General features: G+C 45.8%; 1 protein-coding gene across 1 annotated transcript in view; it reads left to right on the plus strand.

The window, feature by feature from the left end:
* Positions 1-7,097: 7,097 nt before the first annotated feature.
* The window catches only part of LOC106818192, a gene marked incomplete at its 5' end in the record, with an annotated part of 11,534 nt that continues 4,005 nt past the window's right edge, over positions 7,098-14,626 (plus strand). The window contains 4 exons of the mRNA XM_014822918.1: positions 7,098-7,170; positions 8,627-8,692; positions 9,254-9,705; positions 10,189-10,469. Coding sequence (XP_014678404.1) covers positions 7,098-7,170; positions 8,627-8,692; positions 9,254-9,705; positions 10,189-10,469 — 872 coding nt within the window. The remainder of the gene's footprint in view (positions 7,171-8,626; positions 8,693-9,253; positions 9,706-10,188; positions 10,470-14,626) is intronic.

Raw genomic sequence — 14,626 nt, forward strand, 5'->3', positions numbered from 1 at the left:
TATATATATATATATATATATATATATATAACCGATGACTAGAACTAGGTCTACAACCGGTTGACGAACGAGCACGGGGAAATAGCGTCGACCGAAACTTTCACTATCAATGCTTGCGCTCTCGACTGATTAAACCCATGCTTTGTGCTCGCTCCGTTCTCTCGCGTTATTGCCATTCTCTCGATCGGAAACGCCATGCTACGGCCGCGCGCCCGCCCACCTTGTCCCCGCCACGCACTACATCGCCGCAGAAAAATAAACCTTTGTCGCGAGAAACAGCGGATAAAACGTGGCGGCAGAGACGGAGAGCGGCGGCTCGACGATTGTTATCACGTCACATTATGTCAGATACGGCTCTACCTTTGCCGTCGCCCACTGCCGCCCCTCTCGCTGTGTAATAGCTCGACGATGCCGTGCCGATGGGGTTGGCCTGAATACGTGCGTCACCCAGACGACAAGCAGACGATGATGATGATGAAAGCTGGGGACGATGATGATGACAGCTGGGGACGATGACGATGACAGCTGGGGACGATGACGATGACAGCTGGGGACGATGATGATGACAGCGGGGGACGATGATGATGACAGCGGAGGACGATGATGATGACGGCGGTGGGCGAGGAGGGCAGACGATGATGATGACAGCGGGAGACGACGAGGACAGACGATGATGATGACAGCGGGGGACGATGATGGCAGGCGATGGAGGTAGCAGGGAACGAAAGCGCTTTTCTCCTGGATAAACCCTAATATTTCCCCTATTATAGTATAGCTCACCAGACGCAACCTCAGAGGAAGAATGAGGCCAACGTATACGCCATTTTCACACTTTAGACAATAATAAGCATTATCTGCCACAAGTATATGTATAGTAATTATCCAAGTATATGTATAGTAATTACCGTAGTACATAGTAACTCAGCAGACTTTGATTTAGCCTGAGATGCGATTGCTTGTCGTTGCTATACGCACACGCACGCACGTCGGCGCAGATACAGTTAGCCGCTGTAACAACTGTGTAGTAGAACGTGAGATAGACGTAGAGAACAGCGCAGTCAGGGAATACGTGACTTACTACACACGGACTAGAACTAGTGCATTACGATTCATTTTGGTTCGGTCGGTTCGTCGGCTGCGAAAAGCCCGCAGTCATTGGAACAAGTTGAGCGTTCGTCTGCCAGCGCGTGAAAGTTAGAGCATCGTGCGTGCAGTATGAAATTACTGCTTACAGCTGTGTGTACAACAAAGGGCAGGCTTAGATCTAGTCCGCCTCGCTCACACTACATCTATATATGATTCATATAACGTTATATATATATAATATATATAACATATATATATATATATAATATATAATAATTCAATATATATAATATATATTATATATATAAGTTGCAGTTTTCCAAATGCAAAATTAATTACATACATAAAATACATGTGCATTTCAATATTATATCACACATCAACACATATATGTCATAATCCGGCTATATACCTCCTGATTTAATATTAGGACTATACTAATTAGTATATACTATATATATAATAGTTATATATATATATATATCATATTATTCGTGTAGGGCTTTCTAAGATCATATAAAGGTTTTAATTTAGGTGTAGATTGTGAGAATATATCACGGGCGTTTATCCTGCGTTAGTGGCTACGGACGGGCCCCCATACTAACGAGCCGCACCCACTTCGGCAACGATTGAGCCTGTGTTGCTCGCTCGCGCCATGAATCATGGCTGTCACGATAGTACAACTGCAGGCGCAGCGCGTTACAGCGTAACGATCATCATCTTAAGTGAAGCGAAGCGAGTTGATCTTGACTCACATATGTCCCATGCACAAGATGGCGAAAGCGGTGATGATAAGCGTCATCGAGAGAAGGCGGAGAGAGAAGGGGGAAGGGACACAGAGAGAGAGAGCGAAGAGGGGGTAAAAAGAGAAGAGAACGAGGGAGTGAGAGGCGAACCACAGAGAGGGAAAGAGATAAGTGGGGAGAGCGTAAGCGAAGAGAGAGGGAGGGAGAGAGAGAGCGAACACAAGCAGAGAGGGAGAGACTGAGGGAAGCAGAGGCGTAAGCGAGAAAGAGGGAGAGAGGGAGAGAGGGAGAGAGAGGAGTGATTACACCACGAGAGAGAGAGAGAAAAGAAAGAGAGAGAAGAGTGATGAGAGAGAAGAAGAGAGAGAGAAAAGAAAGAGAGAGAAGGGGAGGGATATCACATGAGAGAGGCGATAGAGGGTAAAGAAGGAGAGCGAGAGTGAGAGCGAACCACACGAGAGGGAAGAAGATAAGGAGGAGGGAGAGGTAAGCGAGAGAGAGAGGAGAGAGAGGAGAGAGAGAGAGAGAGAGAGAGAGAGGGGAGAGAGAGGGAGATACTACAGAGAGAGCGAGAGGGGTAATAGAGAGAGAGAGAGAGAGAACCGAGAGGAAGAGAGGCGACACAGAGAGGGAAGAGATAGATGGGGGAGAGCCTAAACGAGAGAAGAGGGAGAGAGGGAGAGAGAAAGAGAGAAGGGAATACAACAAGAGAGAGAGAGAGAAGAGAAGGAGAGAGAGAGAGAGAGAGAGAGCGAGCGAGAGCGAGCGAGAGCGAGAGAGAGGGAGATTGAGAGAGAGAGAGAAAGAGAGGTAGAGAGAGAGAGAAGAGAGAGAGGAGAAGATGAGAGAGATGAGAGAGAGAGAGCGAGAAGCGAGAGAGAGAGAGGAGAGAGAGAAGGAGAGAGAGAGAGAAAGAGAGGCGGAGGAGGAGAGAGAGAAGAGAGAGGATGAGAGAGAGAGAGAAAGAGAGAGAGAGAGAGGAATGGGGGAGACGCGGAGGCAGAGAGAGAGAGAGAGAGAGAGAGAGAGAAGAGAGAGAGCGAGGAGAGAGAGGAGGAGGGAGAGAGAAAAGAGAAGGCAGAAAGGGATAGGAAAAAGAGTCAGAACACGTACATCGACCACAGGACAATCGCAGCGCGACACACAGCATGCCAGCAAGTTGGTAAAGGCACAAGCGGCAGGCGGCCACTACACACACACACGGTGACGTCGCGGACAGGACAACACGACACACGCACACAGGTCGAGCGAAGACGAACGCACGCTAGACGGCGGAGCACGCACACGCGCGGGGGGGGGCGACTGCACTAGGCACACAGCGTTCACACACATACAGAGAGAGAGAAGAGAGAAGAGAGAGGAGAGGGTGGGAGAGAGGGAGGTGCAGAGAGAGAGAGAGAGAGAGAGAGAGAGAGAGAGAGGGGGGGGAAGAGGGAGCGGGGGAGAGCGAGAATGAGTGCGAACCGCTTCCACAAATACAATGCATGGCCTGACCGATACTATAGTTGCTACTGCTACCACTACTACTGCTGTAGCTTTAGTACTATAGCCGATACAAATAGTTACGAGTGCGTATAGTTGCCGCAGGTCTATAGAACATTTTGTGCCAGGTTTCGTAACTGCACCTGTCCCCCAATGCTTCCACGAAAAATGGCTCACAAAACGCAAAATGATCGGGCTTTTTAACACTTATTTATCTACATGGACATCTCACCTATCTTTTTGAACACTTTCCACAATTTTACACCATGTATTTATGCATTTATTCACGCGTGACGTCACCCGAAATGTAGACAAAACGCATGGGCAGCTATGATGCAGCCTATTACATTTCGGGAGACGTCATGAGTGTACACAACAGCATTTGAAGACGAAACGCAAGTAGTGCTAGCTCTTTGAGGAATAAATGCATAAATACATGATGTAAAGTTGTAGAAAGTGTTCAAAAAGATAGGTGAGATGTCTATGTAGATAAATAAGTGTTAAAAAGCCCGATCATTTAGCGTTTTGTGAGCCATTTTTCGTGGAAGCATTGGGGGACAGGTGCAGTTACGAAACCTGGCATAAAATGTTCTATAGCCCTGCGGCAACTGTACGCGGGCTATAGTACTAGAGTTACTACTACTGCTGCTGCTGCTGCTACTGCTGCTGTTGCTGCTGTTACTGCTGCTGCTGTTACTGCTGCTGCGGTGGCTGCATGGCAGTAGGCATGCGGCGTGTAACCGCAAAAGGAAGATAACCATCTCTCGTAGCTCTAGTCTGCTCTCGACACACGGGTTGCTCTTTTGTTTAGCGGGCGTGCCAAGAACGAAGGAAGAAAGACGGCTGCCGGTTGGATACACATTCCATTGACCGGAGCAAAGACGCGCGCGCGCGCGTGTTGGCGTTGTGATGCGTACGGGAACCAGCTAGTAAGTGTGAGTGTGCGCATGCGTGTGACATGTTTGTGGGCTGTTGCCCCACTCCCGGGCGAGAGAGCAAGAGAGAGAGAGAGAGAGAGAGAGCGCGCGCGATTGATAAAGAGGGATTAGGTAGAAGAAGGATCAGCGACCGGGGAATGGGTGGGAGAAACCGAGGAAAAAAAGAGAGAGAAAGAAAGAAAGAGAGAGAAAAAAAAAGAGAAAGAGAGAGAACGAGAAAGAAGAAGAGAGAGAAGAGAGAGAAGAAAGAGAGAGAGAAGAGAAAGAGAGAGAAGAGAAAGAGAGAGAGTAAGAGACGAGAGAGAGAGAGAGAGAGGACGAGAGAGAGCGAGCCAGAGAAGAGAGAGAGAGAGAGAGAGAGAGAGAGAGAGAGAGAGAGAGAGAGCGAGAGAGAGAGAGAGGAGAGAAGAGAGAGAGAGAGAGAGAGAGAGAGAAGGAGAGAGAGGAGAGAGAGAGAGAGAGAGAGAGAAGAGAACTACACGCTACGTGCACAGCAATATATGCGGCGAATAGCGTGCATACATAGAATAACATTACAGCCCGTGAACACGTCATTTACATAACGCCCAACATTTCGCGTACTTGTTTGGGGCGTAGCCTTGGCGACGGTTAATGGTTGCTCCGGGTACTCCCGTAAACAAACCGTATACGAAAATGTAAGAAATGCCGGGAACGTCCTCGTCGCGTTTTAATAATTGTTCATGAATTATACATCGAGTTTGTATGCGAGGGAGAGAAACAGAGCGACAGATAGAATAGGTGGGGACAGGCAGAGACAGGGTGTAAGAGTGAGAGAGAGAGAGATAGAGGAGAGAGAGAAGCGAGAGAGAGAGAGAGAGAGAGAGAGGAGCGAGAGAGAGAGAGAGAGAGAGGAGAGGAGAGAGAGAGAAGAGAGAGAGAGAGAGAGAGAGAGAAAGAGAGAAGAAAGAGCAGTCGGCTAGGCATGCAGACAGACAGACAGACAGCCAGACAGATAGGCAGACAGACAGACAGTTAGATAGACATGCAGACACAGAATATCGGCGGAAGAAGGCAGAGGCAGAGATGAAGGGAGAGAGAGAGATACAAAAAATAGAAGAGAGAATTGGTGGGGAGCGGTAGAGCGAAAAAGAGGCGAAAGAAACAGACAGCCAGAAAGATTGAGAGAGATGGTGTTAAAGAGAGAGAGAGAAGAAGAAGGAGAACGAGAGAGAACGAGATAAAACAAGGCAACACAAAGAAAGAGAGAGAGAGAGAGACAGACGGAGAGAGTAAGAGATAGAGAAGAAAGAGACGGAAAGAAAGAAAGAGAGAGAGAGAGAGAGAGAAACGATACAGACAGATTCCTACACGCACGCGTAATTTGATATAAATGTTGTTACATGCGCGATAGTTGCTGACGGCAGTTTTTCGCCGATCGCTCTCTCCCTCATACACGCACTCTTCACCGCACAGAGCCCTGGCAATTACGACACTGGCCGTAAAACCAGATCCGGATGCACATTATTCTCCCGCAAACCGCCGGGTTGTCGACCGTAATTAATAGTAGTTATGCTCGAATCACGCGCCAAAGTAGTGGGCTGACAGTGTTAGTGGTGACAGTGCAAGTAGGAAAGTAGCAGTCATTGGTGGGTGTGCCTGTCGGTAGCGAGAGAGCCGCGTATGCAGGGCGAAGGGAGAAGTACAGATATACGTGGAGCACAGGGGAGTGTGAGGGCGAGGTAATTACAGGGCAGTCACCGCGCAAGTAACCCAATAAAATAAGACGCAGATCCCTTCGCCACATTGAAACGTCCTCCTTAAACCGGGAGCGGGGCGCCTGCGAGATGGAGCGCCGCCGCCTATAAATACCTCTTCTCCTAAAAACCTCCTCCTGCCTCCTCCCTCAGATACCTCTCCTCCTCCTAAAATACCTCTTCCTTCTTTTCCTCTCCTGCCTGCCCTTAAAAAGCCTCCTCCTCATCCTAAAATACCTCCTTTCACTCCTCGCTAAAATCCCTCGCTCTGCATTAGAAATACCTCCTAGCTCTTCCTCCTAAATACCATCCTCCTCTCCTACATACTTTCTGCCTCTCTCTCCCTAAAATACCTCCTCCTGCCTCCTCAAATACTTCCTTCCTTTTCCTCCTCTCCTCCTCCTACCTAAACAAAACCTCCTCCTGCATCTAAAAATACGTCTCCCTCTCCTAAAATACCTCGCTTCGCTCTCTAAAATACTCCTAGCTCTTCTATCTAAATACCTCTTCCTCTCTCCTAAATCTCCTCGCTCCTTCGCCGAACGTCCTCTTTTCCTAAATACGCTCCCTCCTCCTCACTCATCAAAATAGCTCCTCCTCTGCATCCACAAATACATTCCTCTCCTCCTCCTATTATACCTCCTCCTTGCTCCTCCTCTCTCCTAAAATACTTCCTTCTTCCTCTAAAATACTCCGGCTCCTGCCTAAAATACCTCTCTCTCTTCTCATAAATACCTCTTTCCTGCACTCCTCGACTAAAATCGCGTCCTCTTCTTCTGCTAAAATCCTCCTCTCTCCTAACTACTTCCTAAACCTCCTGCCTCTAAACTACCTGCCTTTCTAAACCGTCTTTCGTTCCATAAAATTACCTCTGCCTCCTCAATAAACTATATCCTTGCTACTATAATACTATACACTAACTCATAACTTGCTATACTTCTAATACTACTATATACTAATGACTATTATCAAATTATCTTTACTTATATATGCTATACCTACCATACTACCCTAATACTATTATATACTATACTAGCGGCACGAACTACTAATACTATTATACTATTATACTGTACTACTATGAGACTATGATAATCAGATTTACATTCATGAATCCGCGCAATTTCTAGTTAAATCGCTGCCCGCTGCTAAGTGCGGCTTGCGTCGGAGCAGAGCCAGCATCTAGGCAGGCTGAGAGCTCAGGTAAGAAGGTGCGTGCGAGGAGTCGACGACACCATACACACGACACATACCACAACAACGCACACGACGCACGCACACGACAGCACACACACACACACACACGACACACACGCACACCACACACTCCACACACACGCACGATTCACACACACACTCACACTAATACACACACACACACAGCACACACACACACACACACCAGCACACACGGCAACACGCCAGCACGACAGAAGTGTAAGCCCACTGCACACAACACACAACACAACACACAACACACATAAGCACCATCACAATACACACACACAACACATCACACACAACATCACACAGACACAGACACACGCCACACCACACACACCACACCGCACAACACATGACGACCCACACACACCCAGCACACACACACACACAACGCTGCTGTGTGGGCACTTTATATTCGCTGCAGGAAACAAACTAGACGTAATGTGTTAATGTGGTGACGCCATGTCGGCTCACAGGTAGCGGAGAGAGAAGATATAAAGATAGGCAGAGAGAGAGGGGGGCGAGGGAGGAGAGAAGGGAGAACAAAAAAGGAAGGGAGAGAAAGGGGGACAGAGAGGGAGAAAGAAAGAAGAAAGAGGCGCGAGAGCCGAGAGAGGGGGGGGGGAGAAGAAACATATAATAAAAGGAGCCATATATAAAAACCGAAAGATTCCACGAAAAAAAGTAACATGGAGGGAGGAGACTAAAATGAATAGGAGGGAAGGCGGAGAAGAGTGACAAATAAAGAAAGACAGGAAGAGAAAAAAGAAACGACAGAAGCAAAGCAAAAAAACACGCGAAAGAGGGCAAACCACGGCACGCGCACTATATTTAATGAGTATATTAGAGCAAACCTGTACAGCGCACTTCACTGCCGCATAATCCACTCCTAGCCATAACGGTCTGCAATCAGACATCTTCACCGCGTAGTGGACATTCGTCTCAGTGATTGTAGCGTAGTCGGCCTAGACGTGGCACCAGCCGCTTCGCGCCGTCACGTTTAGGATGGGAGTGTTCGCGACGTATTCGCGGGCCGTGCACATCCGTGTCGGCCGGTCAGCTGCCGCTGTTCTAATCCTACGGTAAACACTCTTTCACCGGCATCCGTAGCGGTAAGCTGTTGCTTACGCCGGGCTCACATCGTGTTCTCTGTCCCAATTTCATCGCCGCCTTGCTAAGGCCGCCAACCACTGAAACGCCCGCCCCTCGCTCATACAGACGGCCGCGAGTGCCCGCCACAAGCATCGCCGCCCGCAGGGTGGCGCTGCGATCAATAGGAAGCCCCAGTTTTTTAGGCAGCGGATAATATTTTTGAAAGGATCGCTGAAATTTTCGCGTAACGTCGGTGGGGATGAGTTTTTTTCGAGGGGAAATGTGTGTCACGGGGAGGCGGCGGTGGTGTATATAAGCGCGGCGATGTCTTATTTGGTTGCAGGCATCAGTCCCATCTTGGACTCATCAGATTTCCTTCCATCAGAGGGGTTAGGACTACCGCTGCAAGGTGAGAAACTAACGTGGTCATGTAAGCGTTGCGAATATATAATATAATACCGGCACTCAAAGATGTATCGTACATAGCAGCTTTTTGTGAAATAATCAGCGATCCTAACAATCATTTGTACCGTCTTTAATACCTTTCTTTGCTTTGTTTCGTGGTACTTGCTCTTTAAACGCACTTTTTACGCTGCTGTTTTTGACTTTCAGATCACCATCGAAGTCCTATTCGCACTTATTCTCTCTCTTCGTGTTGCTGTCGCTGGATGGACGGACAGCAGGGAGGAGGTCCTTGGATCGGAGCGGCGGTCAGAGGTGGCGCCATCGTGGCGGCCGCATCATCAACCCCAGAGTAACGTCTACATTTGCCGCATGACTGCATGCGTTTATGCGGGGAAACGAGTACTGATAATGTATTAGATTATGCATATTTTGGCTATTTTTCCTGCAGTGAACGTTTCCATAAGTACGCGTGTTAATGAAGTGCTGACTTCTCGTAGAAATAATCTGCAAGTTTTTTTTACTATCGATTGTTTTGTTTTCTGTAATCGCGATTTATCTGGTTCAGGTGAGTGGCGGACTAGGCAAGGCGGTGTTCGATACGGCAATGGCAGGAAGTGGTCATACCGGAGGAGGCAGATCAGATCAGTGCGTGGCATCCTTGCCGAGTTGGACGGTGGCCAGATCAAGCGCGGCCAGATTGGAAGGTTGGGAATCCGGATCGGTGGTGCGATGCTTCGGAAGCTGGTGGTGGGATCTCTGTCGTGGTGGACTGCCTTCCAGTTGGAGGTGGATCTCTGCGGAGGCGGATCGATTGGAGGTGGATGCTCTCGGGGCGCGATCGATTTGAGGTGGATCTTTCGGATGGTGGATCCTTCGGAGTGCGGCAGCACTGGTGGACGCCAGCACAGACCGGAGCCCAGAGTTCTTCACCACGAACCAGATACGGACCATACGCTACCGGCGACTAAGAGGAAACGGAGACAGGGAGCCAGCAGCCTGACGCTTCTCCAGATACCGGTACCGTGCCACCGGGCTCCCTGTTTCAGCAGAGAACACTAACGCCGAAGCCACAGAGACGGGCGAAGAAGAGGCCGCGATACGAGTACAAATACAGGTAATCGTGCTTGCATCCGCATCCGCTGTTCTACTGGTGGGCTCAGGCTAATCTAACATGTCGCTTGGCAAAACGCGTAGAAATTAGCGTGACAGTATCTATGTTTATAACTGCGACAATTCTAGCATTATGCTGGCCTGCTGGCTATTCTAGTATAATCTGCGTTGTGTAATAGATACAGGCTTAATTAGTGACAGCAAGAATCGTTTTCCATCTTGCTTTAGCTGAAATCGTGTAGCTTATAAGGCATTCTCTACTTACAGGAGAGGGGACACTGAGTAACAGCACAGCCAAGACCCTGTTACAAACTAATGATTCCGAGAGGCCGTCTGGGGATTTCGCTGACGTCGACGTTGTCTATATGCGGCGAGGGTGTGGGCTGGTAGGGCATCGGTGGTGCAGCTTCGGCGGCTGGGCAGCTCGGCGAGTGGCAGCCATCGGTGGTGGAACAGCATCGGCGTCGGGCAGCTTCGGCGGTGGCGCCATCGTGGTGGAAGCATCGGCGTGGCCGCTTCAGCGGTGGCGCAATCGTGGTGGAGCTCGGCGGTTGCGTCAACGACGTTGTGTCTGGAGCCGTACGCACAGTGGAGGTATACGGCGGACAGCGCAAGGGTTTATATTATATGGAAAAATTGATAGTGGCACCAGGAGCAGAGCGAATTGAAAAGTAGTCTCTAAATTATGGCGATTATCCCCGAAAAAAGTTTACCCTGTCTTAAATTGATTTTAATTTAGGTTGACATTATTGCATATAAGCATTTATTATTGAAACATTGGCAAGAAGTAAGGCAGAATAAAAACTATTTTTCTAATTTTATTCCGCTACACAGTGCCCAATCCCCGCGATACCTTTTTCCTACTGCTCGATCTTGTGTTTAAATAAATGGTTCGCGTTACGATTAACTTAACGCTAGAACGAGTGTAATTATGTATAGAGGATGATACCATTTAGTTTTGATTAGTACAATGTAAAAATAATTATGATGATGTAATGGCCTTGCTTTTGTCACAGTTGGCTTATTTCAGCGGCGTGTAAAATACGCCACTCAATGAGATCGAAGGTATCGGCTCCAGTCTGAGATGAATGCCTGTTCTTTATTATTGCTGTATAATAATTTTATCGAGACCGAGCGATTTGATAACTTTAAATAAACTAAATGCAATTCAGTTTTGCGCTGAATCAAATCAAATTGTGTTTCTAATTGTTTATTACAAGCAACTGTCACCGAGATTGTTCTAACAAATAGGACTTAGCAATTATCTATCGCTTGGTCGTTACACGCTAACGTATATGTGCGCCATTCTATAATAGTATAATCGTATTCTTGCTAAAACAATGGACGAGTATGCAGAATGTATGCATGAAACGCAGAACAGTGCCAAAGTTACAATATAGAAAATACAATGCAAGCACGATGGACGCGTGGCCGACAGAAATGAAAACGATGCAGTCATGAAGACAATTCAACTTAAATAACAATGCAAAACAACGTCAATAATCCGAAATCCATTGGACCAATGAAACACATGTGGGTGATTAGAAAATAAATGTTGAAAGCGCAAACACGTTACCGAGAGATGAATATGCGACGAATACGCTGCGGTTAAACGAACAACAAAATAAAATACCACATGCGCCGAAGCATCACGCCACGCACACACGCGCTCACATGTGGTACAGATAAAATAAATACATTTACAGTTGTAAGTGAGACTCCGCAAAGTTAAAACATGGAAATCATTGGTTTCTAACAGGAGAAGGGGAAAGCGTTTTAGAATATCTGCATGAACCAACCTTCCTATGTAGAAGCGCCTTTTTCGACCAGGCAGCGTAACTATTGTATTACTAGTGCACTTCATGCTGCAACGAATGCTTCGATGGATAGCTTTTTAACGTAACGCATAAAATAAAAATATAGTACGTATATATATAGTATATTATATATAATATATATATATATATATATACATATTATATATATATATATAATATACATATATATAGTATAACTCGCGTCTCACATAGCGTACGGTATTTAAATTCATGTTACGCATATTTCAACAAACGGCGTCGGTTTTGCAGCACAGACACCTGCGCTACGCGTCTAGAGCGACTCGCAGAGTTGAACAATATATATCTGTATGTGTGTCTTGTGACGGAAAGGAAGAGCGAGTAAGTTCCCGATGTTTACACTCGCTTAAATGTAACGTGTGCATGTAAACCGATAGGGGAAGACCGGGGCAAAGGCGGAAACCGGGGCAAAGTGGAATTGTCTCAGCAGAATCTAGTGTTTGATGCCTTGCGCCATCTATCTGTGAGTATGTTATTCATTAGAAGCTCATGCAGTTGATGATGCCATCGTTTTTGATGGATGCCATTTGCATGACAGCCTATGTACATTTTTTTGGACGAACGTCTGTGTTTTTAACTGTGTTTAACGGATCATTTCTTAAAATGAATTCATCTGCTAAATCAGCTGTGATCTTGTGGAATTCTTATGTAGGGCTATTTTTGTTGCGATCTAAGGCCTCTGTGGTGCCATAATGGCCTGATGACATTCTTTGCGTAGTTGTCTGCACAGCGTAACGCCTATAATGTCTAGAAACTTCAATGTGTTTGGGGCAAAGTGCGATGGGCAAAGTGGGAGCAGGGTTCGCACTTTGCCCCGGCCATATTTGATAGCCTAAATTATGTTCATTATTATGCATATTATTTTCATTATGATGCTGAATTAGTACTCTCAGTAAGGCAAGTAGGCCTATGTCTGTCTTGCATCATTTTAACCCAAACTCCGGTAACATTGGCATAACTGTGTCTTTTCCTTAGACTTAAATTTATTGTATACAGCGTCTATATCATGGCATTTCCTTCAGTATTTTAGGCAATAATGGGGTACGCGCCGAATTGATGTTCAGATTTAGACACTGGAAAGAGGACGCAAACATTTTTGCACACAATATTACATGGAGTAAAAATGACATTCCACCTTGCCGCCATAACAGGTTCACCTTTGCCCGGGAGTCTGGGGCATAAAATTAAAATATTTATAAATTTTACTAAATTTTGTATATTTCAATAAAGTCGCCGTGGTTTTTAAATTAACTTTGTTTGAACGCGCTGTTAGTTCTTGTCCTAAGCCAAAGGATTTAGAGGCCAAAGCTTTCAGCTTTGTCTCGCTCTTTCACAGGCGTCTTTGCCACCAGAAATTTTCTTCGGTCGCACCTTTGCCGCGAGTTTCCCGGTACTGTACATAACATGCCCCCTACGATAAATGCAAAAAGAAACACACGGGGGTAAATGCAATATACATTACATAACATTGTTTCATAGCTTCGAATGTATAAAAAAATCCGTCATACTAACATATTAGAGACGGAAGGCATTACATAATACCAAGAATGCTGTGTTATAGTATGCTTAATACCGTAATACGTATACTTAATGCGCTCTTGATAATACTACTTTCAGGTTTAAAATACACTTTCACAACATGTAGCCCTAGCTACATGTAAAAGTAGAAACGATTGGTATGTTAGCAAGCGTATCCCGAAATGAGTCATAAAGAAGTAGGTTATGTAAGTTCCATTGGAATAATATTGTCACAATATTTTGACAGATGCATTGATGATGTCAGGCGTGACGTCATCTATGTTCGACAGCCTCCCTGCTGCACTGACTGATCTAGACACTCTCTGCTAAAAGTCAGCAATTGATAAGTGAAAAAGAACCTATGTGTGAGAATAAGAATTTCACGAGAGACTAACAGACAGGCGGATGGGGCATTCGATGAACCCTTAAAAACCGGTGTGTTGCGCCACCTGCTGGCAAGATAAGTCCCTGATAATTTTTGTAAAGGATAAAGACGAGGAACGTGTTTATCAGTGAGTGTTACCTGGCATATCAGGTTAGACTCCTGGTTTTGAAATTTGAATAGAATTAGGTAAAAAATTAATGAGCCTAGAAGCTTTAGCATCAGTGGGATATAGGGCAATGTAGAGTCAAAAGGAAGAATGGTATATAGTGAGTCGCCTTAAGTAGCACGAAAATAAATGTTGTTAATAAAAACAGGTTTTTATAAAATGGACGAAATAGCACCAGTTTGGCAAACTCATCCATAGAATGCCATTGATTCACCTAGGGCCCGAACCACACTATCGCGTGTATCAGAATGGCAACGCAGATAAATGAACCACGAGTTGTTGACATCTTTCTAATGCATGCCGTATTCAAGCGTTGTTCACTTTCACCTTTTGTACGCGCTAAAAATCCCCTCGGCATGTTGCCGCGAGCCCACTGCTCTGATTCGTTGACTCGTATTATGAGAGAAGCAAACATCTAAATTGAAGTCATGGAATTATATGTAGATGAAATGGGTACCCACACAACGATGAGTACTAACATCAGATTCCAAAAATCAGTAATTGCCTTCTCAAAATAAGGAATATTACCTGTTTTTGTTTACTTGCAAAACACTCCACAGGCGAACACAATTCAACTCCACGCGGCACTTATATGCTGCACTTCAATTTATATAATATATTAATATATATCAAGAGCTAATAATCACTATTATTAATATTAATATTATAGCTCTTGATATATATTATATATTATATCTATAATCATTATATATATTTAATATAATCATATATAATACGTATAATATATATGTTATATATTAAATCATGCGAGTGAAAAATGTGCAAATATGTTATGCTATGTGCCTCGTGGCACTCGCTGTTCCGGGCGCGGGATGACCTGGACATGATTGCTCACCCATGAGCGACGAGTGCTGACGGCACAGGCAGACGCACTGATGCTCG

Source organism: Priapulus caudatus, unplaced genomic scaffold, assembly GCF_000485595.1.
Source record: "Priapulus caudatus unplaced genomic scaffold, Priapulus_caudatus-5.0.1 Scaffold2083, whole genome shotgun sequence".
Taxonomy (NCBI): domain Eukaryota; kingdom Metazoa; phylum Priapulida; class Priapulimorpha; order Priapulimorphida; family Priapulidae; genus Priapulus; species Priapulus caudatus.